Source organism: Schistocerca cancellata, chromosome 3 (assembly GCF_023864275.1).
Source record: "Schistocerca cancellata isolate TAMUIC-IGC-003103 chromosome 3, iqSchCanc2.1, whole genome shotgun sequence".
Classification (NCBI taxonomy): domain Eukaryota; kingdom Metazoa; phylum Arthropoda; class Insecta; order Orthoptera; family Acrididae; genus Schistocerca; species Schistocerca cancellata.
Window position 1 is genome coordinate 352,455,668 of NC_064628.1, and position 25,673 is coordinate 352,481,340.

Genomic DNA, 25,673 nt, shown 5'->3' on the forward strand with positions numbered 1-25,673 from the left:
CCCTAGAAATACTGGAACACGTGAGGCAATACTGACCTTACGACTTATCTTAGAAGAAAGATTAAGGAAAGGCAAACCTACGTTTCTAGCATTTGTAGACTTAGAGAAAGCTTTTGACAATGTTGACTGGAATACTCTCTTTCAAATTCTAAAGGTGGCAGGGGTAAAATACAGGGAGCGAAAGGCTATTTACAATTTGTACAGAAACCAGATGGCAGTTATAAGAGTCGAGGGACATGAAAGGGGAGCAGTGGTTGGGAAGGGAGTAAGACAGGGTTGTAGCCTCTCCCTGATGTTATTCAATCTGTATATTGAGCAAGCAGTAAAGGAAACAAAAGAAAAATTTGGTGTAGGTATTAAAATCCATAGAGAAGAAATAAAAACTTTGAGGTTCGCCGATGACATTGTAATTCTGTCAGAGACAGCAAAGGACTTGGAAGAGCAGTTGAACGGAATGGATGGTGTCTTGAAGGGAGGATATAAGATGAACATCAACAAAAGCAAAACGAGGATAATGGAATGTAGTCGAATTAAGTCGGGTGATGTTGAGGGTATTAGATTAGGAAATGAGACACTTAAAGTAGTAAAGGAGTTTTGCTATTTGGGGAGCAAAATAACTGATGATGGTCGAAGTAGAGAGGATATAAAATGTAGACTGGCAATGGCAAGGAAAGCGTTTCTGAAGAAGAGAAATTTGTTAACATCGAGTATAAATTTAAGTGTCAGGAAGTCATTTCTGAAAGTATTTGTATGGAGTGTAGCCATGTATGGAAGTGAAACATGGACGGTAAATAGTATGGACAAGAAGAGAATAGAAGCTTTCGAAATGTGGTGCTACAGAAGAATGCTGAAGATTAGATGGGTAGATCACATAACTAATGAGGAAGGATTGAATAGGATTGGGGAGAAGAGAAGTTTGTGGCACAACTTGACCAGAAGAAGGGATCGGTTGGTAGGACATGTTCTGAGGCATCAAGGGATCACCAATTTAGTATTGGAGGGCAGTGTGGAGGGTAAAAATCGTAGGGGGAGACCAGGAGATGAATATACTAAGCAGATTCAGAAGGATGTAGGTTGCAGTAGGTACTGGGAGATGAAGAAGCTTGCACAGGATAGAGTAGCATGGAGAGCTGCATCAAACCAGTCTCGGGACTGAAGACCACAACAACAACAACATTATATTGTAGCCTGTTACCTATAATTTAAACACAGGCTGTATTCATTCTCATGCAAATTATTACTATCAATAGCTATTTCTTTCCTTTACATTGACAACTACAATAATACAACCATTTTTGTCTGCCACATTCTGCAGTACTCTCCATCCTTCCCTGGTCCATGGGCCCACCATGCCAGTTCTTTGTGCATTGTAGAGGGCATTGTAGTTGCACTGCTTCTTCTGTTGTCTGCCAGCTTCCCGGTTGCAGGGGATGATGTCCCCTGGGAGCATTGTTGCTGCAGCTGAGGGGAGCAGCCACTTGCCGGCCCACATCACCCCAGTTCTACTTCCCTGAGTGTTGAGGCATCGCCCACGGCTGTGCTTCCCCTCTGGTGTTTCTGTTACCAGGGTTGCCACAGGTTCTAGAAATCATGGAATTTCAAACATGTCAGGGAAACATCAGGGAAATTTGGAGGAAAAAAAAAACTGGAAAAACCTCGTTTTTGTGACTATATGAAATGATTTGTTTACTGTGGTGTTACGCTTCGTCGCTAGATGGACACAGCTGAGAACGTGCCCCGCTTCCCTCATTCTTATTGCTTCTCCCCTTCTTACCTCTCTCCTCAGCTTGGAGTCAGTGCTGCCACTACTTCTTACTGCTGGCCTAGCAGCTGCCAACGAGAGGCAGGGAGGTGTGAAGAGTGATTTATTTGGATCTGATTCTCAGAGATTGTTGATGCAACAGCTTGAGACAGCAGTCATGTGTGTATGAGTTGTGTCTCAGTGGTTGTGTGAATGTGTGTGCGCTCCCGTTTTCTGACAAAGGCTATGGCTGAAAATGTTGTTGTCTTTTCTGCATGCCTATCTGCAGCTGAGCAATCATCTTCACAGTGAGTTGCTACGTTTCCTCATTACTGTTGATTCTTAGAGTATTTGAACAAGTTATCTATTGCATGGATTGATCACCGTGGTCTCATTTCATCAACATGTTGTCTGCGGCTTGCGAATAGCTGGCCACATGAGTGGATTTCTGCACTGGGCCAAAACCGTAGGCCGTTTCTGTGGATATCTGTAACGGATCAGGCCTGCTGATCTGAAGCCATTTGGCTCCCACTAATGTGCAGACCCCACCTGTTGGATCTAGCCTCACCGATTTGCCCTCAGGCCAGGAATTTTTGTGTATGGTATAATGCAGCAGATTTCCATGGTTTATCCTTGGACCCAGGACTACGGTGCTCCTCGGCAGACAAGAGGCCGTGGGTGATGAATTTCAGGAATTGCGGCTGTCTCACCGCAAGTACCTTGTACAGTGTGGCGTTTCGTAGATATTTTAGTGTTCTAGTACATTTTGGCACTTCAAAAGTAGTTTACATGTTAGATAGTATGGATGATAAGAAGAAGAAAATTGTGTCAATCAATCTCTTGTAGTTTGTATGCTACGTACTCATATATTTCTTGAAAGAAAAATCACAAAATACCTGTAAAATAATAGATACACCACAGTGGGAAGTAACCGACAATAACGAACATAGTAGAACCAACATTTTATTGGTGGTCACCTACAGTGTTTGTTTCCACAATTCTTCTCCCCTTAAACACTTCTTTCAAGAGGCCTACTTTTTTCTGATGTTATTTCTGAAATCAGTGAAGGTATTTTAAATCTTATCTTGTGACCCCAATGAAATGCGTATTTTTGTTACCAAATGTGTTTCGTTTTATTGAAATAAAATAACATCAGTGTCTTCATGAAACACATACACTATCTACTATCCAACAGCATTTCATTACAAAAGATGCTGATGTTAGTACTTAAGATTTTTGCTCACATCATGAGAAGCCATCAGCTTTCCAAGGTTATAGACATTTCTTCATTGCACTGTTGTTTCTTGTACTGTAGCTGCAAAGGCAGATGTCAGCTTATGTCTTAACTTACCCTTGTCGCAACCTCATGTAGTGCAGTAAATGGGGATTGATGATTAGGTCATGTGTCACCAAAAGCTTTCTTGAAATAGTGTCAGCGATGTTGTTGAGGATCTGCCATGTAGTCTCACAATGCAGTATCTCCTTGGCATTGAGTCTTCCATGGCAATTCAGTTGCTGCTGATCAGTATCAGCAACATCAGCATACAACGGACATCCCCAATAGTATGTTCTGTAGTCCCTTCTTCATTTCAGGCGTATTCAAAGGTTTCTCTTCAGCTAAATCTTTGCCAGTAGGTGGTGTAAGGCCCATGACAAGTCAAGAAGTGTGTCAGGCCTTTTTAGGGATTCAGGTGCATCATCCTTAGTCTCTGTTTTATGTTGGGGGGGGGGGGGGGGGGGACCACACTGTATGTGCACCTCATTTTTTCAGCATCACTTCATCATTTCTGCCACAGGTGGAGGATATGATTGTGAGCTTGCTGCTTGCCTGCAGCTGTATTCGTATTAAATTCAGCACTTCATGATGATGGTCTTTCTTCAGACAGTAGGCCTTTATCACTGCTTTTTCTTTTTTATTATCTGGAAATTGAGTGGACAAATTCCAAGTATTACCTGCAGTGCCTCAACTGACACAGTATCATAAGCTCTCATCAACCAGAGAACTATTCCATATTACACTCTATTAACTACCCATGCTGATGGTATGAGCAGAAGTCGGTGCACACAAACACTCACACAGTGTCCCTATGTCCACTATAATGTTGTCACTCTTCCAAGAAGATGCCTAGGTATCAGTGACAGAGTTTCTGCAGTGGTCTTGTTGCTTAATGTCACGATTGGGTCGAAGTTCCCTTTTAATAACATGTGCTTGGTGTTTCCAGGCACAACATATGCATCTACATCTATACTTTGCAGGCCACCTTGCTGTGTATTGTGAAGTTAATTGGTGTACCATTGTTGTTGCCCCCCCTCCCCCCTTTCCTGTTTCAGTCACAAATTGTTCACAGGAAAACGATTGACAGTAAGCCTCTATGTAAGCTAGAATTTCCAGAATTTTATCTTCATGGTCTTTTTGCGAGATGTACGTAGGAGGAAGAAATATATTTATTGACTCTTCTAGGAACATATGCTCTTGTGACTTTAACAATAAACACATCATGATGCAGAATACCTCTCTCATTGCGTCTGCCACTGGACTTTATTGATTATATCTGTGATACTTATGTACTTACTGAATGAACCCATAATGGAAAGCACTGCTCTTCTTTGGATCTTCTCTATTTCCTATCAATCTTATCTGTTATGGATTCCATACTGACAAGCAGCATTCAAGTATGTATTGAGCAAATGACTGTTTTGTTAGCTACTTCATATGTAGGTGGACTACATTTTCTGAGGATTCTTTCATTGACTCTCAGTCTGGCGTCTGCCTTGCTCGGGGTTAATTTTATATGGTTGTCTATTTCAGATTGCTCCATACACAAACTGCTGAAATTTTATGAAAGTAACTGCTTCTAGTTATTGTTCTGCAATTTTGTAACCATACAATAAATGGTTCTTTTTGTCTTATCTATCCACGGAATGTTACATTTGTTTATTTTAATGGTCAATTGCCACTCCCTGCTCCAAGCATCGATCCTTTGCAGGTCTTCCATCATTTTGCTACAACTTTCTAGCATTGTCATTTCTCTGTATACAAAAAAAATCATCGCTAAAAAACCTCACAGAACTTCTTATGTTACCTACTACGTCGGTCATATACATTGTGAAAAGTAATGGTTATAACACTCCCATAGGGCCTACCTGAAGTTATTTTTACATCTGAAGACTTATGTGGGTTCAGAAATACGAGGGCAGTTCAATAAGTAATGCAACACATTTTTTTTCTCGGCCAATTTTGGTTGAAAAAACCGGAAATTTCTTGTGGAATATTTTCAAACATTCCCGCTTCGTCTCGTATAGTTTCATTGACTTCCGACAGGTGGCAGCGCTGTACGGAGCTGTTAAAATGGCGTCTGTAACGGATGTGCGTTGCAAACAATGGGCAGTGATCGAGTTTCTTTTGGCGGAAAACCAGGGCATCTCAGATATTCATAGGCGCTTGCAGAATGTCTACGGTGATCTGGCAGTGGACAAAAGCACGGTGAGTCGTTGGGCAAAGCGTGTGTCATGATCGCCGCAAGGTCAAGCAAGACTGTCTGATCTCCCGCGTGCGGGCCGGCCGTGCACAGCTGTGACTCCTGCAATGGCGGAGCGTGCGAACACACTCGTTCGAGATGATCGACGGATCACCATCAAACAACTCAGTGCTCAACTTGACATCTCTGTTGGTAGTGCTGTCACAATTGTTCACCAGTTGGGATATTCAAAGGTTTGTTCCCGCTGGGTCCCTCGTTGTCTAACCGAACACCATAAAGAGCAAAGGAGAACCATCTGTACGGAATTGCTTGCTCGTCATGTGGCTGAGGGTGACAATTTCTTGTCAAAGATTGTTACAGGCGATGAAACATGGGTTCATCACTTCGAACCTGAAACAAAACGGCAATCAATGGAGTGGCGCCACACCCACTCCCCTACCAAGAAAAAGTTTAAAGCCATACCCTCAGCCGGTAAAGTCATGGTTACAGTCTTCTGAGACGCTGAAGGGGTTATTCTGTTCGATGTCCTTCCCCATGGTCAAACAATCAACTCTGACGTGTATTGTGCTACTCTTCAGAAATTGAAGAAACGACTTCAGCGTGTTGGTAGGCACAAAAATCTGAACGAACTTCTCCTTCTTCATGACAACGCAAGACCTCACACAAGTCTTCGCACCCGAGAGGAGCTCACAAAACTTCAGTGGACTGTTCTTCCTCATGCACCCTACAGCCCGGATCTTGCACCGTCGGATTTCCATATGTTTGGCCCAATGAAGGACGCAATCCGTGGGAGGCACTACGCGGATGATGAAGAAGTTATTGATGCAGTACGACGTTGGCTCCAACATCGACCAGTGGAATGGTACCGTGCAGGCATACAGGCCCTCATTTCAAGGTGGCGTAAGACCGTAGCATTGAATGGAGATTACGTTGAAAAATAGTGTTGTGTAGCTAAAAGATTGGGGAATAACCTGGTGTATTTCAATGCTGAATAAAACAACCCCTGTTTCAGAAAAAAAATGTGTTGCATTACTTATTGAACTGCCCTCGTACATGCTTCATTCTGTTTACTAGAAACTCTTCAATCCAGTCACACATTTGGTCCAATATTCCATATGCTCATATTCTATATATTAGGTGGAGTGCAGAACTATATCAAACACTTTCCAGAATCAAGGAACACCGTATCTGCCAAAACACCTGTATCTCCTGCTCTCTGAGTGTCGTGGACAAACAGAGCAAGCTGAGTTTCACCAGATTTTCATAACCTGTGGTGGTTCCTGCAAAGGAGATTTTCAGCCTGCAGAAGTGCAGTAATACACATGCAAATCTTTGGCACTATGGGTGTGATTACTGAAGGACTATGCTACACTCTTCTTTCAGGTTTCTTCTGGAACTTGTCTTTATAAGGGTCATCAGGTTGCTGGCATATGCCACAACTCCTACAGCCACTTAAATATATTGTAGTTTTCATGTTACTGGGTCAGGTGTCCTAGAGGACAGGACCACTTGTGGATGCCTGTGGCCAACCTTTTAAAATTTCTTGTCTAATTGTCTCTTCTTGGCACAACAGTGTTGCTTCTATTTTTTGAGAACAGCTGCAGCATGTTTATGTGGAGCATTTTTTGCAAGTCTTATTGCCTCATTTACAGTGTCCTATATTGACGTCCCAACTTTGAGTCCATATTGTTGGGAGTCCATTCCATGAATAAGTCTTTTCTCTTGTAATTTGCTGCATAGCAGCTTCTCCACCACTTTCCCTGAGGTATTGAGAAGGCAAATTTGTCTTTAGGGCTTTGTAAGTAAGAAATCTTTGTCTTCTCCGTTTCTCAAGATAATCACATTTGCTTTCTTCCATATATCTAATATTCTTCCTTGTAATAAACATGTGTTATAGAATTGGCACAAATATAAAGTTATGGGCATATGAAGGGCATGAAGAACTTCAGCAGGAGTGCTGTCAGGATCAGGTGATTTATTGCTTTTCAGTCTCATGATTTGTTTTTTGATCTCCTCTGAAAATGGAAAAACTATCCTGTCTCCATGTAAGATTCCCTGCCTTTGTTCCTGTTCTCCATGTTTATCATATTTGTCCTCTGCCACTTGTGCAGCCTGCTGCCAGTTTTCTGTCCTGCCACTGTCTGCTCATTTTAGAGGTGATAACGTTGTCAGAGATTTTATATTTTGACATATGATTTTGTACGATGCACCCCATATGTCAAAATGCAGTCTTCTATGCCACGAATCAATTCCTGCTCTACTCCTGCATGGTTGTCTTTAAATTGCTGCTCAGTCTGTGAACTCTTTCTTTCGCTGTGTGCCATTTCTTTTAGCATCTTCATGCCCTTCTGACTTCCATTCTCAGTCTTTGGAAACGCAGTCCCATGATGTTTGTGAAATCCAGCCCATTTGTCTTATTACTGGTGTAGCACCTTTGTGGCATCTTGTATTGTGGTGACAGTTTTATGAGCTTTTGTGTTTACATTATCATCTACTTCCAGTGGGTCTGGCCAGCAGAAAATACCCCTCATGTGGTTCCAGTTGGCCTTTCTTATGTTGTGTCATGTCTTTACATGTTTAATGCACCGTCATCTCTAAATTCAGTTCTGTTGGAGTCAACCATAAAGATTATTTGTGGTTGCTCACAGTGACATCTCTTTCAACTGTCTATGATCTGGTCATCCTGACTGCATTTCATTAAATATTATCACATCTATATTGGACTGTGCACCAGTCATCCATTCGTGTGTTGGTGCATTCCCACTTCTGTTTGCCACTTCTGTATTTAATTCCATAATGGCTTCGTATAGTGCATCATACCTGCTCAGTAAGTTGTCTTCTTGTCCAGCAAGTTATTTTCTTGTTTTGTAGTACTCAGTCATCTGGTATTATCAGTGTTTTTCTCATAACCGATGTATAGGATAACTCTGTCTAAAACATCCAATATGTTGGGCAGTCTTTTCAGTTTGCATTACATGACGATATACACATTAAGCTTTGTTTGCTCTTTCCACAGTGTACCTTCTCTGGCCATCTTCCCCACTGTGAACACAAGTGGTTCCTATACTAGCACAGTTCTTTGCCATGTGATTGTAATTCTGACATTTACTGTGTTAGTACTAGGCAGTCCTTCACAGCTATACCTTTGAAGCCTACATATACCTTCTGCTTGTTGAGAAGGGGTTTCCATATATTAGGTCCTATCTTCACGATGTGATGAACTGCTTTGTTTTGTTGCTGTTAAATTTTGTAATAAACTTTAAGTCAGATTGATCCCTATTGAATTCCGCTCAGACAAATATAACCATTTCTTACTGTCAACTAATTTTCAGTTCCTTTTTGAAATGTTTGTAAACTGTAGGAACTTACAGATTTTAATGTAGTGTGCCTGATAATTAGCACTTGCAATTTGTGCGCAAGTTTAGTCCTAATGTTTTAATGTTAGTTTTGGTACAAGTATCACATTTTAGAATTAATGTTAACTACACTCACTCATTCAGAAACCATTTTCTATAAAGCCCATAATTATGTCAACACTTCAGGGATGTCAATTGAGTCAAATTATTTGTCAGAAGACAGAAGCAGCAATTGCAGTTGTCTTCTGAAATATATATTAACTATTAATTACAAGTAGTTTTACATTGACTTAGAATTATGGGAATTACTTCTGGATTAATTTACATACTATCAGAAAAATATCTACTTTGAAAAATGCCACTGCTCTTCCTTTTACACCATTCAGTTGCTGTTTTTATCTACTACTTCAAATTTAAATATACTCTTTATGTGACTTTGCACAGAATACTTTGGTCTGTATACCAATTAAGTTAAAGCTTGTTTAATGTGAACAATAGTGTCAACGAAAATTACATGCCATGGTCCAGATATTCTGAGAAATTATACAGTAGAAGAGTGGCTAATGAAGTCATCTTTTGCTTTAATTTTGAATATTTGAGGATTCTGAATGTCTGATGTCTGCTGGAAATCTGTCAAAAGGCTTTGGCACCAGATTATAATACTCCGTTCTGATTCCCAAACAGAAATTATTTTTATGTTTACCATTGTGATTGTCAATTATAGTTAAACAGCTCATCTGAAACTCATGGTTATTGTTAACTGCAATAACCTTTAGGGGGCAAATGTGTTGGCACATAATCTAAGTCAGAAGGTGCCTGACTATGCTTCTGCACAATGTTTGTTTATCAGGTTTACATACTATTCGTACTGCATCCTTCTGTAGATTTTTACCTTTTCTGCAGTGCCCCAAAAGATTATGCTATGGGAAAGTTACCGAGAATGTCAACAGTCGCAACTGCAGCTAAACAAATTTCGAAGGGCAAAGTAGGCCAAACTGATCCTTGCACTGATTGAGGATCAAATCCCAGACCTTTAAATCCATAGTGTGGCACTTAACCACTGAGCCTCACTACTGTAAGCATTAAGTCATTGTCGCCAGACTGTTGAATGAAATCAACAGCAGATTTTACATTACACAAGCAGGAATGATTATTAAAGATTTCGGTCCAAAGTAACAGTAGTACCATGGTTCTTTATAATTGAATTACTCTGCTGATATTTCTGTGATGTACAAATTCTGTAATATAATAGAAAATTATTGCATATACTTGACTATACAATGAGGTTTCGTTTCCCAAACTCGTCATTCGAAAAGTACAAAGTCATCTTACATTCGCATTAAACTTTTGTTGTTGAAGGTCAGTGGTTTTAAATTGTGTAATGGCTTATTGTAGGGATGTCTTAGATTTTGCAAATGAAGATTTGGAACTGAGCCCATGAATAGATATGATTTAAAGAATTTGGAAGGATGGGAGGGGGAGGAGTGACATTGACTTGGTCGAGCACTAGGACAAATGTGGAGAGAGAGGAGTGGTGATTGGATAGTTAAATTTTAACATGCTGCAAACAATGGGAATATATCCCTCATACTTTAGCTTTTTATGAACATCTACAATGCTCAAACTGCAGTTTGCCTGAATCCAGTTGTGATTGGAATTGAACTGACTTAAAATTGGACATAACTTCAACAGTAGTATAGATTTCTCTAGTAGACAAATTAATGCTGAAAAAAATATTACGCACAGAACATGTGAAACTCAGCACAACAAATGAAACATGAGTTTAAAAGACAAAGCTAAAGCACCGTTGATTTTCAGGGAATGTGATATGATCCTGGTGATTCAGCAATAGGAAGCTGAAAGGACAACCTATAGTTGTCATTCACTTTGCTTATACAGTGAGCACTGTAAGAATTGTAAAACTGTAGCAATCAATAATGGGTGCAAATCACAGCCAAATCTCTGTTGATAAATGTGACTCATGTAAGAGTTTGTGGTTCACAGTTGGTTCACACAGGCAACACAGAACTAATTATAAGTAAATGGTTACTCATGAAGCAGAGATTGTAAACAACTATGCAACAGGAAGAACAACTGGTGTTACAGAAATGAATGATTGTAGACGGTGTCAAATGACAAATAATTTAAAGAATGCCAGTTCTACATTCCTAACATTAACGGGACTGAAGCAGGGGAAGGTTTCATGAATTTTAAACCCAACTTCCACTTTTCTCACATGACGTTTTGAAAGCCGTGGATCAAGGCAGTCAGTTAGATACAGTAATCCTTTATTTCTGAAAAGCATTTGATTCATTACCATAAGGAGCTATTAAGTGAGATTTTTGACAGGATTGAGGGCTGTTTGGTAGTGAAGATGCAGCAAATTATTTAGAATTCAGAGTCGTTTACAGAATTAAAAGTAATTTCAGGTGTACTCCGGAGAAGTGTGTTGGGGTCCTTGCTGTTCATGTTGTGTATTAATGACCTTGCAGATGACATTAATAATAACCTCAGACTTGTCACAGCAAGTGCAGTTATCTGTAATGAAGTACTGTCTGAAAGAAGCAATACAAATATTCAGTCAGGTCTTGAGAAGATTTCAAAGTGTTGCAAAGAGCGGTCACTTGCTTCGAATGTTCATAAATGTAAAATTATGCTTGTCACAAAACAAAAACTCATAATATCCTAGTCATAGTATCAGTGAGACACAGTTGGAATCAGTCAGTGCATACAAGAGCCTGGATGTATTAATGTTGTAAGGATATGAAATGGAATGATCGCTTAGTCTCAATCGTAGGTGAAGCAGGTCGCAGACTGCAAAAAAAAATGGTTCAAATGGCTCTGAGCACTATGGGACTCAACATCTGAGGTCATCAGTCCCCTAGAACTTAGAACTACTTAAACCTAACTAACCTAAGGACATCACACACATCCATGCCCGAGGCAGGATTCGAACCTGCAACCGTAGCAGTCGCGCGGCTCCAGACTGTAGCGCCAGAACCGCTCGGCCACTCTGGCCGGCTCGCAGACTGCAGTTCATTGGTAGAATGCTAGTGAAATGCAATCATTATACAAAGGAGACTATGCAATTCACATGTGCAACACATCCTAGAATATTGCTCACATGTGTGGAACTGATACTAAATATGACAAAAAGAGGATACTGAATGGATACGAAGAAGGGCAGCACAAATGATTACATGTTTGTTTGACCCACAGGAGAGTGTGTCAAAGATGTTGAAAGAACTAAACTTGAAGACAGGCACAAGCTATCCCACAAAAACCTACTTACAAAGTTTCTAGAACCAGCTTTAAGTGACAAATCCAGGAATATGTTAAAATAACCTACATATCACTCCCTTTGAGACTGCGAAGACCATGCACAGAGGCATTTAGACAGTCATTCTTCCTGCAATCTACATAATGAAACGGGCACACACTTCACAGTGGATAACAAGTAATAGATGTGGATGTAGATTGAAAGGGGATATTTTCCAGCTGCATGCATCACAGAATTGACAGCAAGTTCTGGATGGTACATGAGGATGAGGAAAAGGATGGGGCATATTTTGCAGCATAGAACAGTGCTATCTCAAGCGACTTCTCATGGTGTTTGATGATATGTTTTTGATGTGAGGGCCATAAAAAGTGTTCCTGTAAGAAGTCATGGCAGTGAAGAGGCTAGGATGTAAGGAAGCTTGACCCATTCTTTGCAGGAAAACTGTACCAAAAGAGAAATTGCTTGCAGGACTGATCTTTAGATACCAAGGAAAGGGATGGATGATAAATGACCTGGAGCTAGATTGGTTAAAGGTTGTTTAGAACAGAGTACCAGGCTCTTTTCTTAACAGAAGGAAAATGTTGGAGCTCTATTTTTTTATGTTGAACCTCACCCAGAAAGTTAAGGATCTGATACCATAGAACAACACAGACCTGGTAGCAATTCTTGGTAGCATGACCACACAGTTTCAAATAAGCGATGTTGTTGTGAATAGACCTTTTAAGGCTCGCCTGTGACAGCTTTACAGTGAGTGACTTTTTCAAGGAGACTATGTCATCACTCCAGTGGGATAAGTTGAAGACACCATCAGAATTCATGTCAGGCCAGAGGATGCTTACTGTCTGGTGCAGAGCCTCAAGTGACTCTGTAATGAAAGTATTCAAAAAGTGCTACATATCCAATGAATGCTGTGCATGGCTCAGAGGATGACTTAGTATTCAGGAGTGCCAAGAAGTGGCAGTAGGCTTACAATGAAAGATGGTGATACCAGTGGTGGCATCAGCGATGATGATGATGATGATGATGATGATGACGGGGAGGACAATGATTAAAAGTAGTGGTGCCACTGACTTCCTGCATAAGTTTAAAATAGGTATGATGTTAACTTTTCTCGACAGATATGTTATATCAATAAAACAATCTGTAATTTTGGTTAGTCAGAATGTGTTAAAATTTGTCAAGAACCCTCTTAGAAAAGGTATATAGAATATGTAAGAGAAAACATTTCTCCTAGCAGTTACCGGAATTTTTATATTTGCATACTGGCTCCAGAGCATTGTAAATGAATTTACAATGTATTAAAAGTTAGGGGATTTAAATTATTACATTCAAACAAAAAAAAGTTAAAAACATTCATCTCTATGTAAAATGTGTTAACATATGCAACTTGTCTCATTAATTTAGACTTGTACTTAATTTGCATTAGGGCATTGACTATTCCCAATGTAAAACAATAAATGCTCCCTGTGGCGGACCCAACACATTCTAACAGTATGTGGAAAAGCCTAAAATTGTAGTAAATGTCATCCCTCTTTATTGTTTCTTATTGAGTTCATACAGATTTTCATTAAAATTTGTGACTTTCACTTTATACTACTATAGTTGATTGCAACTTTGATCATATATTTTTCAGTTAATTTTACCATATCATTTTTTATGATAATCATTAAATACGATACTCTATGACTACCTAAAAGCTAGTAATCAACAATTACTATGCTATCTACTCAATATGTTTTATGCAAAATAAACTGCAGAGCTTTGATAAATTGTTCTCTTGAAGGTTTTTGGATAAACATGGGACATTTAAGTCCCCTGAACCATTAGATTAAGTTTAATGGTCCAAACTTATCATATAACTCACCGTACTGCTTGACATCTTTCAGCAAGTGAATCTGCGTTGTGCCATTGGTCACAACATACATATCTTTGCTTGTAGGAGACAGTAAGATCAGTAAGTGGTAAAAGTCTTCAGCCAAAAAAGTTTATTAACCCACTGGCTTATATAACCGGATCACAGCCGGTGCAGGTCTCATGTCCATTGTTAAGTTGCCAGATGTGAGGCGAGCCAAACAGCTATAGCTTCTTCTTAGTGGTTAGTTATAAGTAATTGTTTTCTGGGTTTTTCACCAGCTGTGTAGTAGCAAGCATTGTTGTACAAGTTTCTTTCACACAAGGAAATTGAAAGTCTATTGAATAAAAGTGACTGTGATGTTTCTGAAAGTGATATTTCTGATAGTTCTGATAATGAAGACAGCAAGGCAAATGATACTAGTGATCACATGAAGCAAGTGAAAGAGATAGTGACAGTTGTTGCTAAAAAAAAATCTGAAGGTAGAAAAAATGGAAATGAGGACTAAATCAGGATAAACCTTTCATTTTCTGGTTCTAGTGGCATCAATCCTAGGGTTTAAAGACAATTCTTTCAACAAGTAACCTCCTTAGATATTTGCAGAAAAATGGTTCATATGTCTTTCTGGGAGAATGTAGCAGTAGAAACAAATAAATAAGCAACAGGTTATTAATAAAAAATGTCCCACTTCGAATTCAAGCAGTGCTTGGTTTTGTACTACATCTGATGAAATTCAAGCATGTTTTGCTTTGTGTGTTCTTATGGCACATCTGAAGAAGCCAACCCTTCTATCATACTGGTCCATAAAAATCAATTCATACTCCTTATTTTTCTGATGTCATGACATACAGAAGATTCTTACCTATTTGTAAATTCCTTCATTTATGAAATAATGAAAATGCTGATCCTGCAAACCATATGAACAAGTTGCAGCCTGTTAGTGGCCATCTCAAACAAAATTTCTAATGTGTTTATTACCCTGAAGAAGATATTGCAATTAATGAAAGATTCATGAAATTCAGTCTGTTACATCCAATTCAATTCTCAACAATGGTCATGTCTTGAAATAAAGTTCTTCAAAATTTTTGAGTCAGATAGTGGCTACTGTTCAAGATTTGATATTTAAACGGGAAAAAAAAATTGAGCCAAGTAATAAAGAAATCCTGCTGTTACGGACCTCATGCAACTATACTTGGGCAATGGTCATATAGTACATGTCGACAACTAGTAATGTTTCTCTGTCATTGTTCGTAAGGCTCACTGAAAGGGGCACAAATGCAGTAGGGACACTTAGATCAACAAGACAAAATATGCCACACTAGTTCCAAATATCTAAACTAAAAAAAGGAGAAGCTCCTGTGTTATTTTCACACAATCTCATGGCCCTGAAGTAGATGGATGAAAAAGAAGTAAATATTCTATGCAGTATCCATATGGATGTCAGTATGACAGCAACAGGAAAAGCTTACAGGAAAACCAAAACCCCAATCCAGAAGTCCCAAGCAATTATACAACTCAATGATTGCGCTTGGCAGACAGGACCAGCAGTTGCGATCTTTCCGTCTCATGAGAAGGTATGCCAAAGGATATTAGAAAATTTTCTTTACCTGATAGACACTGAGATTTTAAATTCATATGTCCTACTAAACAAACTGACAGGAAAATATCTTGTTTGTCTGTTTAGAATTCAGCTGGCTGAGGACATAACAGAGCAGGTCACTCTACTAGACTACCCTAGACATGGATGGCCCCTGTCTGAAATTTCCTCTGTTAGACTGCAAGCAGCACATGGAGCACATTTCGTTAGGTTTATACCCCCAGTCCCATCAAGAAAGCACCCTTCAGAAACTGTGTACCGTGCAGAACAAGGAAGACACACGGTACAAAATGAGAAATGTCTAGTGGCCTTGCCTGGTCTGCATGTTTTGTGTATACCACACCAACAAAAACTTCTGAAACAGCTTTATCTTCACTCCTCATCACTTCAATAAATAGTAAGCTAAGATTTATAAAGAAATCTTATCAAAAAAATTGTTAATTTTCAGAAAAGTGTGTAAGACAAAGTGTGCTTATTTTTGTAAATTTAAGTGGTAAATATAGGGTTGACTAAGGGAGAAAATATTTATTAGTCATGGGTTAAATGTCCATTTGTGGAGATACTCTGTAGAGTGTTCAGCCAAAAAGTATGTTGTCCTCTTTGCAGAACAACAGGAAAACATCATATAGTTGCCAGCAGGAAATTTTCTCATTAGTAAACCAGAAAAATTTTGTTTATGTATTGAAATCAAATCTTCCTTCAGAGCAAGTAGTGCTACTTCAGAAGATGAGGCATCTGAACAAATACTTTTAAACATTGTGATCGTCTAGTAAAGCAAAACATACAGATAGCTAATTTAAAATGAATAAAAAGTAATGCTTTCTAAGTGCAATAGTTTATGAAATCCAAATACAAGAAGTGGTGTTGGATACAGTACTAACAGTGATGGAGAGAAGTTGGTGCAGTGAATAAAAACTGTTGGTACAGCAAATACAAAGGGTTAATAAAAATAGAAACAACAAGGTAAATGGCCTCATGTCATATGTCTCTGAATTGAATTGCAATTGCTTGTGTGTGTGTGTGTGTGTGTGTGTGTGTGTGTGTGTGTGTGTGTGTTGTCTAAATCAGAATAATGCTTTTTGGCTGAAAGTGTACTTGTTTAGCAGTCTTTTTTGTGCCTGTCTGCCACTCAACATTTCCACTATATGATGAGTATCAATCTAACCTTTTTACAATATTATCATTGTTCCATCCTGGATTTTGCAAGGTAAATAAAACTGTCTGTGGCAGTTGTGGTTGATGAATACAATACTCACTAACTAGGAAGACAGCTACATTCACCTGGTTGATTAAACTGTTAATCATGATTAAAATACACAAATGGAATGCGTGCTTGGATTTGTCAAATTTTGTTTTGATTAATCTGAGGTCAAAGCAACAGAATAGAACTACCTGCTTCTCCTTCTGAGATTTAACAACAGTTTTGCAGCCATAGCAAGGCATGTTGTTCTCTACGGGATTAAAATACACTCCTGGAAATTGAAATAAGAACACCGTGAATTCATTGTCCCAGGAAGGGGAAACTTTATTGACACATTCCTGGGGTCAGATACATCACATGATCACACTGACAGAACCACAGGCACATAGACACAGGCAACAGAGCATGCACAATGTCGGCACTAGTACAGTGTATATCCACCTTTCGCAGCAATGCAGGCTGCTATTCTCCCATGGAGACGATCGTAGAGATGCTGGATGTAGTCCTGTGGAACAGCTTGCCATGCCATTTCCACCTGGCGCCTCAGTTGGACCAGCGTTCGTGCTGGACGTGCAGACCGCGTGAGACGACGCTTCATCCAGTCCCAAACATGCTCAATGGGGGACAGATCCGGAGATCTTGCTGGCCAGGGTAGTTGACTTACACCTTCTAGAGCACGTTGGGTGGCACGGGATACATGCGGACGTGCATTGTCCTGTTCGAACAGCAAGTTCCCTTGCCGGTCTAGGAATGGTAGAAAGATGGGTTCGATGACGGTTTGGATGTACCGTGCACTATTCAGTGTCCCCTCGACGATCACCAGTGGTGTACGGCCAGTGTAGGAGATCGCTCCCCACACCATGATGCCGGGTGTTGGCCCTGTGTGCCTCGGTCGTATGCAGTCCTGATTGTGGCGCTCACCTGCACGGCGCCAAACACGCATACGACCATCATTGGCACCAAGGCAGAAGCGACTCTCATCGCTGAAGACGACACGTCTCCATTCGTCCCTCCATTCACGCCTGTCGCGACACCACTGGAGGCGGGCTCCACGATGTTGGGGCGTGAGCGGAAGACGGCCTAACGGTGTGCGGGACCGTAGCCCAGCTTCATGGAGACGGTTGCGAATGGTCCTCGCCGATACCCTAGGAGCAACAGTGTCCCTAATTTGCTGGGAAGTGGCGGTGCGGTCCCCTACGGCACTGCGTAGGATCCTACGGTCTTGGCATGCATCCGTGCGTCGCTGCGGTCCGGTCCCAGGTCGACGGGCACGTGCACCTTCCGCCGACCACTGGCGACAACATCGATGTACTGTGGAGACCTCACACCCCACGTGTTGAGCAATTCGGCGGTATGTCCACCCGGCCTCCCGCATGCCCACTATACGCCCTCGCTCAAAGTCCATCAACTGCACATACGGTTCACGTCCACGCTGTCGCGGCATGCTACCAGTGTTAAAGACTGCGATGGAGCTCCGTATGCCATGGCAAACTGGCTGACACTGACGGCAGCAGTGCACAAATGCTGCGCAGCTAGCGCCATTCGACGGCCAACACCGCGGTTCCTGGTGTGTCCGCTGTGCCGTGCGTGTGATCATTGCTTGTACAGCCCTCTCGCAGTGTCCGGAGCAAGTATGGTGGGTCTGACACACCGGTGTCAATGTGTTCTTTTTTCCATTTCCAGGAGTGTACTTTCTCCTGCTGCTGCACAAATGTGAAAAACGTGAAAAATTCTAATTTCATGCACTGATAACATTCAGCCTCCATTTTCTTTACTTTGGTGTTACTTTGAACTGTTAGGAATATTACTGTTGACATAACCATTATAAAGCGCACAAGTTTGTAACAAATGTGAAAGTGAGAACCTGATAGCTGTTAGATATTTAATGATACCGTGCTCTGGGGAAACAGACTACAATGTTAGTAATCAATCACTGTGGAAGATCCACAAGTGAGTGTCTTTGAAACATCTTCGATTAGTATTTATATACTGTTATTTTAAGAGTCTGTCTTTGTCAAATCATGTTTATGATGTCTTCCTTCCAGTTAATTGCAGTGCATCACATTAAGTATTTCATTTGCTTGTGTGCACCAAATTAGTCTTCCATGTGCTTCCTTCCTACTTTGCCATTTGGAATTTTTCATTTGAATTACTGATTGATCAGACCACGGATGGGCAACCAGCAAGGCTGTGGGCTGCACCCGGCCTGTGATTTGTTTTAATTCAGCCTGGGGAAGAAATTCAGTGTGAAAATGAAATGAATATGCTCTCAGATTGTGTTTTGAGGCATAATTTGTTGGCGTGGTGTGATGGGAAATGGGTGCCATTTGAATTGGTGTGTTACTCCATAAACATTAATGTCATGGATAGTACAGTTTTTACTTAATGTGCTAGAAGTGGTGCTGTCATGTTGCGTCACATGAGGCGGCCCACATGCTTAAATATGTAAATCACACCCATTGGTTACTAAAGGTTGCCCATGCCTGGATCAGACCATATATATTAGACAAAGAACAAAATTCCAAAAGATATTTCTAAAGTAATTTATTTCTGTTGCAGTCGAAAAAAGTTGGGGTCCAAAAGAATAGTATTAATGACCAATTCAGATGATCCTCACAATGGTTCACTAACCAAACAACATAATGCAAGAATCACAGCAAAAAATTTACGTAAAGACAGAGTTGACCTGTCTTTAGTATATTTCAGTGACACCTTTGATCCTTCCAGATTTTATGAGGTATGTTCTTCAATTTACTTCTTATCAGCTATTCTGTGCTGTGACGTAATATTAAATATTTATGTTTGTATTAATTTTGTTCAGCACTGTAGAACAGGATGTACATGGTGCCCCGAACAAGAGTAATTTTTATTATCTAAATTTTTGTAAGGAGTCCACCTATTTAATCTGTCCCCTTTCAGCTGAGGTGATGATGATGAGTGGTTCATGTCGGAAGAGGCCAAATCATCAGCAGCAAAACTGCCTAACCCATCAAATCACATCACAAAATCACCTGACATGTGAGTTTGAGGGCTCTCAGAGTCACAACCAAAAACCATCTCTCTCTTATGTTGCGAGCCGCCACCTAGAGGAGACACCAAATGGCTTATTTTCTTCACCTTTGAATTTCCCCTTCTCCTTCGAGATCGGTCTAGGTGTACTGGGGTTATCTACTCTTGTCCCCCTGTCAAGCCTCACCATGTAATTCCCATGTAAACTGATATGTTTTTAAAAAAACAACTGCGTACCATATATTACTGGGTTGATGTGTAAGTTTGTAGCTTTTTCCCCCCTAAGTTTAATTAACACAGCAAGTACTTACAACAGACTTTAGTCATCAATAATATATTCTCCTTCACTATTTCCAGCAGTCTGCCAATGGTGAGATGACTTTTCGATTCTGCAACTGTGGAAATCATGTGGTTTTGAGGTGAAAAACTTGTCGAGACATGTTTGGCTCGCATTTTCTTCCAGAAAGGAAGTTCCGAAGTTGTTTGGTAGAGAGTAGAGAAGGTGAAAATCTGAGGGTGCAAGATCAGATGAATAAGATGGGTGAAGAATAACTTCCAAACCCAACTCCTGTATAATGTAATTTTTTCAGTCTAACAGAACATGGGCAGGTGTTATCATGGAATAGCAGCACTTCATGCAGTCTTCCTGGTTGTTGTTCTTGAATTGGGTCTGCAAGTGTCGCAGTTGTTGACAGTAAATGTCAGCAGTGATGCTTACACCTCAGGGAAGCAATTCGTAGTCCATCACACCGGTACTGTTCCACCAGATGTATAACATTATATTTTGTGTGCACAGGTCTTTGTGTGGGGAGTTGCTGCTTTTTGTCGATTCAACCATTCCTGTCTTTCCTTATGTTAGCTTAAAGATACCATTTCTCATCCCCAGTAATGACACAAGATAGGTTTTGTGATTTTGGGTTACAGCATGTGGTACCCAAACACCCGATTTTTGAACCTTGTCCACTGCATGCAAATGTCACATGATGGTGGAACAATCACATTTCAGTGCATTTGCCAGTTCTTGAGTAAAGTTTCATGGTGCATTGTGAATTAGTATGTTTAACCGATCTCCATCAAACACTGAAGGTCTTCCTGAATGTGGAGAGTCATTAATGTCCAAATGATCCTCCTTAAAACAAGGAAACTGTGTCCAATGGCATTACCGGCATACATGGTGCAAATGTTTCTCACTGTCTCTACTGCTGTCACCACTCTATTGAATTCAAACAGAAAAATATGTCGGAAATGATCCAATTTCTTCACTGGACACTATTTTTTAGTGTCCACTACTCCACTCACTATCTCCAAATGACAAAATGACAACATGTAAACTCAAATAGCAGCAGTGAACTACCAATAAAAGTAACAATCATTAAATAAAGCCATAGCAACTTGAATACCAATGTACGAAACAAAAATGCTGTTTTCTTATGCACCAACTTTATAACTACAAGCCAACACTACTTTCTAATCCAGACTACACTTTGGAGAGGGTGTACAAACTGGTGCCAGAAAAATAATATTTATTTGCAGGATTACACAGCAGATAAAAATGGTTTACATGCGCCAATAAAAAAATATTAAAAAAGTGGCCATGTGATGTATCAGGTGTGTTTTACAATGAGATTTCACTCTTAAGAGTGCTCACTTGTACCCTGTCAGACCAAATAAACTTAAACAGAACTCCCCCCAGGGGGCTCGTGGTTCTGTTGTGAGCTCATGCATGGCACACATGGGGCCCTGAGCTATTGTGGCCCATTCTTCATTCGCTGGCTGCAATTCCTTCCCCCTGCCCCCTCCTTGCCCCTGCCCCCTCCTTCCCCCTGCCCCGTCCTTCCCTATCCTTGCTCCTTTCCCATTGCCACCTCCTTCCCCTCTCTCGGTGATTTATGTCAACCTGGCTATCCATCTGGTTTCCTGTATTCGTTACAGTTTTGTTCCTTTTGCCTCTTCTATCATCCTTTTTGGCATTTAGGTCCCTACTTGAGGTTTGACCTCCACTTCACAATTTCCTGTTTTCGGTGTGAGCCTTATGGGGAAGAACTCACTCCTTAGCACCTACGGTGTGGTTTCTTTCCCCTCTCCCTTCCCCACTGTTGCCGCCTTCCACCCTCCTAGGTCACCAGCATGTGTAGCCAGTCTGTGTGGTGGGGCTGTTATGTACCCATATGGCTGAGCCCCCTGACAACACAGGGATCCCACTGCTGGTACCTGAGCTGTTCCTCCCCATGTATGTCAAGGAGTGGTTGCTTATCTTCTTGGAGCATTGGAACTCCCCGCAATGGCCGCTGTGCCAGACGACCCTCTCTGTGGCTGTGTGGTGCCCATGGGGACAGCCTCTAGTCAGAGTTGGTCTGAGTGGGTAGTATCAGGGCAGATGTTTGGTTCATGAAGTGTATCAACCTGCAAAAATCTGTCTGTTCTCAAACGGCTATCTCTTCAAATGGTGGAGGATCATTGAATGCTGCTTCGTATGACCCGCAAACATTCCCTTCCCTGGCTACACCATGGGAGAAGTGCCAGGCTCACCGTCTTGGGATGTGGACACATTCACTGCCACAAAGCCATTGTTTTTCGTGGAAAATATCAAGGGCAAGTTTGATGAAGTGGAGTCTCTTAGTAAGATGTGGTTGGGCTCCCTGTTGATCACAGCTTCTTCTGCCACCTAATCCACAGCTCTTCAAGCCTGTCATCATCTTGGCACTGTCCCGGTGTGTATCACACCTCATCAATCTCTGACTATGGTCCAGGGAGTAATTTTTCATAGGGACCTCATCCTGCAAACTGATGAGGAACTCTGGGCTAATCTGGAGCAGCGTGGTGTTCATTTTGTTCGATGTGTACAGAAGGGTCGCAAAGACAACCGCACTGATACTGCCGCCTTCATTCTGGCTTTCGAGGGGGATACCCTTGCAGAGAAGTCGAGGTTATGTGCTACAGATGTGAGGTGAAGCCGTACAGCCCTCCACCTAGGCGGTGTTTTTGATGCACGCGTTTTGGACTCTTTGTGTAGTGACTGTGGCCACCCACTCCAAGAGGTAAGCCCCTGTGTTCCGCCGCATGTGTGTGTCAATTGTGCTGACTGCCGCTCCCCTCACTCACCAGATTGCCTGACTTACAAGAGCGAAAAGAAGATCCAAGAATACAAGTCCCTGAATTGCCTGTCTCACACTGAGTCTCGCCAAAAGTATGAGAGACTCCATCCAGTGTCACTATCTTCAACTTTTGCTTCTGTAACTTCCTTTCCTGCCCCATCGTTACCCCAGCCCCGTCCAACTCTCCCCTCCCCCTCCCCCTCCCCCTCCTATGCAGTCCCCACAACCACCAGTCAGGGAGCCATCCCCCCCCCCCCCCCCTGGCCGTAGAAGTACTCCCCTTCTTCGGCATCTGCCAGTGATTGGGCTCCCTCCCGGGATCCCTCTCCCCAGCTTCTCTCAGGCCAAAAGACTGTTACCACCACTCAGCCACAAGGCACACCATCTGTGCGCCCCAAGGTTGCCTGCTCTCTTTTAGTTCCCGATCTTGCAGAAGCCTGTACTCCCCCTGTGCCCTGCCCTCCTCCACCTCAGAAAGAGAAGAATAAACATAAATCCCAAGACAGGGCACCTCCGGAGGTGTCATCTTCCCCTTGCAATTTGAGTCTGACATCTTATTTATGGATGTCATCCTATCCTTGTATGTGACAACTACTGACTGAGTGACCTGACGTCCTCCTTGGCTTCTTGATGTCTACCTTGGACTCATGCCACACGATCATCCAGTGGAATTTCAATGGATACTATCGTCACCTACCGGGAATGTGTCTTGTCTCCTCTTATTCTGGGTTCTGTCTTGTTCTTCAAGAAAGGCATTTTCGTGATGCTCTCCAACTATTCGTGGTTATCGGGCATTCTGTCAGAACCATCCTGGCCCTGGGGTAGCATCTGGTGGGGTCTGCACTTTGGTTCGCTCTGATGTCATTAGTGACTGGATCCCCCTACGTACCACCTTGGAAGTAATAGCAGTTTGAGTGCAAATGACTCCGGCAATCACCATTTGCAGTGTCTACCTCCCTCCAGGTAGGCCTGTTGCTTATGTTGCGCTGTCTACCTTAATCCAGCAACTCCCACCCCTGTTCCTGCTTCTTGGGGACTTCAATGCCCACTATCCACGTTCGGGGAGTGTCACTTCAACACCTAGGGGAATCCTACTTGACCAACTTATCATGGACCTCGATTTGTGTCTACTCGATGATGGTTCCACTACCCACTTCAGTGCCACTCATGGCACCTTCTCTGCCATTGATCTCACGATCTCCACCCTTGCCCTCGTGGCTTGCCTACATTGGTCATCCCATGATGACCTTTGTGACAGTGACCACTTTCCAGTGATTCTATCGTTCCCCTGCTGCCACCAAGTGGACAGGCCCCCGCATTGGGATTCCGCAGGGCCAATTGGCCTTTATATATGTCTGATGTCTGCTTTGACACACCCCTCTCGAATTCCGTTGATGTAGTCGTGAAAGGCATCTCTGCCGCTCTCCTTCATTCTGCTGGCACTGCTGTCTCTCTATCCACAGGTCCCTTTCATCGTTGGTTGGTACCATAGTGGACCAAGGATGTCGCAGTTGCTGTCCAGGACTGCCGACGGGCGCTGCAGCGATTTAAGTGACACCCTTCACAGACGAACCTCCTCACTTTTAAGCGTCTCCGTGTAAGGCTCATTATCTTATTAAGCGGAGTAAAAAGGAATGCTGGGAGCGCTACATTTCCTCCCTGTGGACATATGCCTCTTCATCGCAGATTTGGTCAAAGCTCGGTAGCCTTTTGGCCTGCCAGCAACAGTCAACTGTCCAGGGTCTGAACCTCCAAGGTGCTCTGTGCACTGATCCATTGGTTCTCGCAGAACACCTCACGACACACTTTAAGATGTCATCGTCATCTGCTTCCTACCCTACTACCTTTCTCTGGCAGAAACGCAGAGTTGAACAGACCCCCCCTCTGTTTCATCCCACACCACGTTGAGCCCTATAATGCACCTTTCACTGAATGGGAATTGGTGCAGGCTCTTAGCTCTTCACTAGACACAGCCCCAGGACTGGATTCCATCCACAACCAGATGATCCAACATTTGGACGTTCCCCAGAGGCAACAGCTCTTCAGGGTACCTTGCAGTGTCACATTTGGCTCATGAGTGCTTTTCCATCACAATGGTGAGAGAGTACTGTTATCCCTGCCCTTAAGCCCAGGAAAAACCCAATGTCTCTTGATGGCTACCGCCCAATTAGCATTACGAATTTACCTTGTAAACTGCTCGAAAGGATGGTCAACTTCAGATTATGTTGGGTACACGAATCTTGGGACCTTTTGTTCCTGTATCAGTGTGGCTTCTAGGCTGGGCAATCTCCAACTGACCATTTACTCCAATTGGAATCAGCCATCTGACAGGCTTTTACTCACTGCTGGCACCTTGTTGCGGTCTTCTTTGACCTACATAAGGCGTGTGACGTGGCTTGGGGCCATCACATTTTAGTTACCCTCCATGAGAGGGGCTTCCATGGTCCTCTTCTGATTTTTAGCTGCAAGTTTCTATCTTACCGGCTCTTCCGGGTTCGAGTTGGCACTGAATTCAGTGCCCCCCCAGATTCAGGAGAATGGTATTCCACATGGTTCTGTGCTAAGTGTCACACTCTTCCACATTGCCATGAATGGGCCTGCGACCTCTGTGTTGGGCCTCTGGTTACTCTGGTGTTGTACGTTGATGATTTTTGCATGCGGTGCAGCTACAACTCGGTAGTGTCTACTGACAAGGGAACATCCCCATCGCACACCCCTCAGATTTAGTTATAAGTTGGCACAATGGATAGGCCTTGAAAAACTGAACACAGATCAATCGAGAAAACAGGAAGAAGTTGTGTGGAACTATGAAAAAATAAGCAAAATATACAAACTGGGTCGTCCATGCGTAAGATAGGCAATATTAAGGGCAATGTGAGGCGAGGAGCGCCGTGGTCCCGTGGTTAGCGTGAACAGCTGCGGAACGAGAGGTCCTTGGTTCAAATCTGCCCTCCACTGAAAATTTTGCTTTCTTTATTTTCGCAAAGTTATGATCTGTCCGTTCGTTCATTGACGTCTCTGTTCACTGTAATAAGTTTAGTGTCTGTGTTTTGCGACCGCACC

The 25,673-nt window shown here is 42.1% G+C and overlaps 1 protein-coding gene across 1 annotated transcript in view; it reads left to right on the plus strand.

Moving 5' to 3' along the window:
- Positions 1 to 25,673, plus strand: part of LOC126175038 (ATP-dependent DNA helicase 2 subunit 1) — a 165,911-nt gene that overhangs the window by 33,286 nt on the left and 106,952 nt on the right. Inside the window, exon 4 of the mRNA XM_049921540.1 lies at positions 19,066 to 19,243. Coding sequence (XP_049777497.1) covers positions 19,066 to 19,243 — 178 coding nt within the window. The remainder of the gene's footprint in view (positions 1 to 19,065; positions 19,244 to 25,673) is intronic.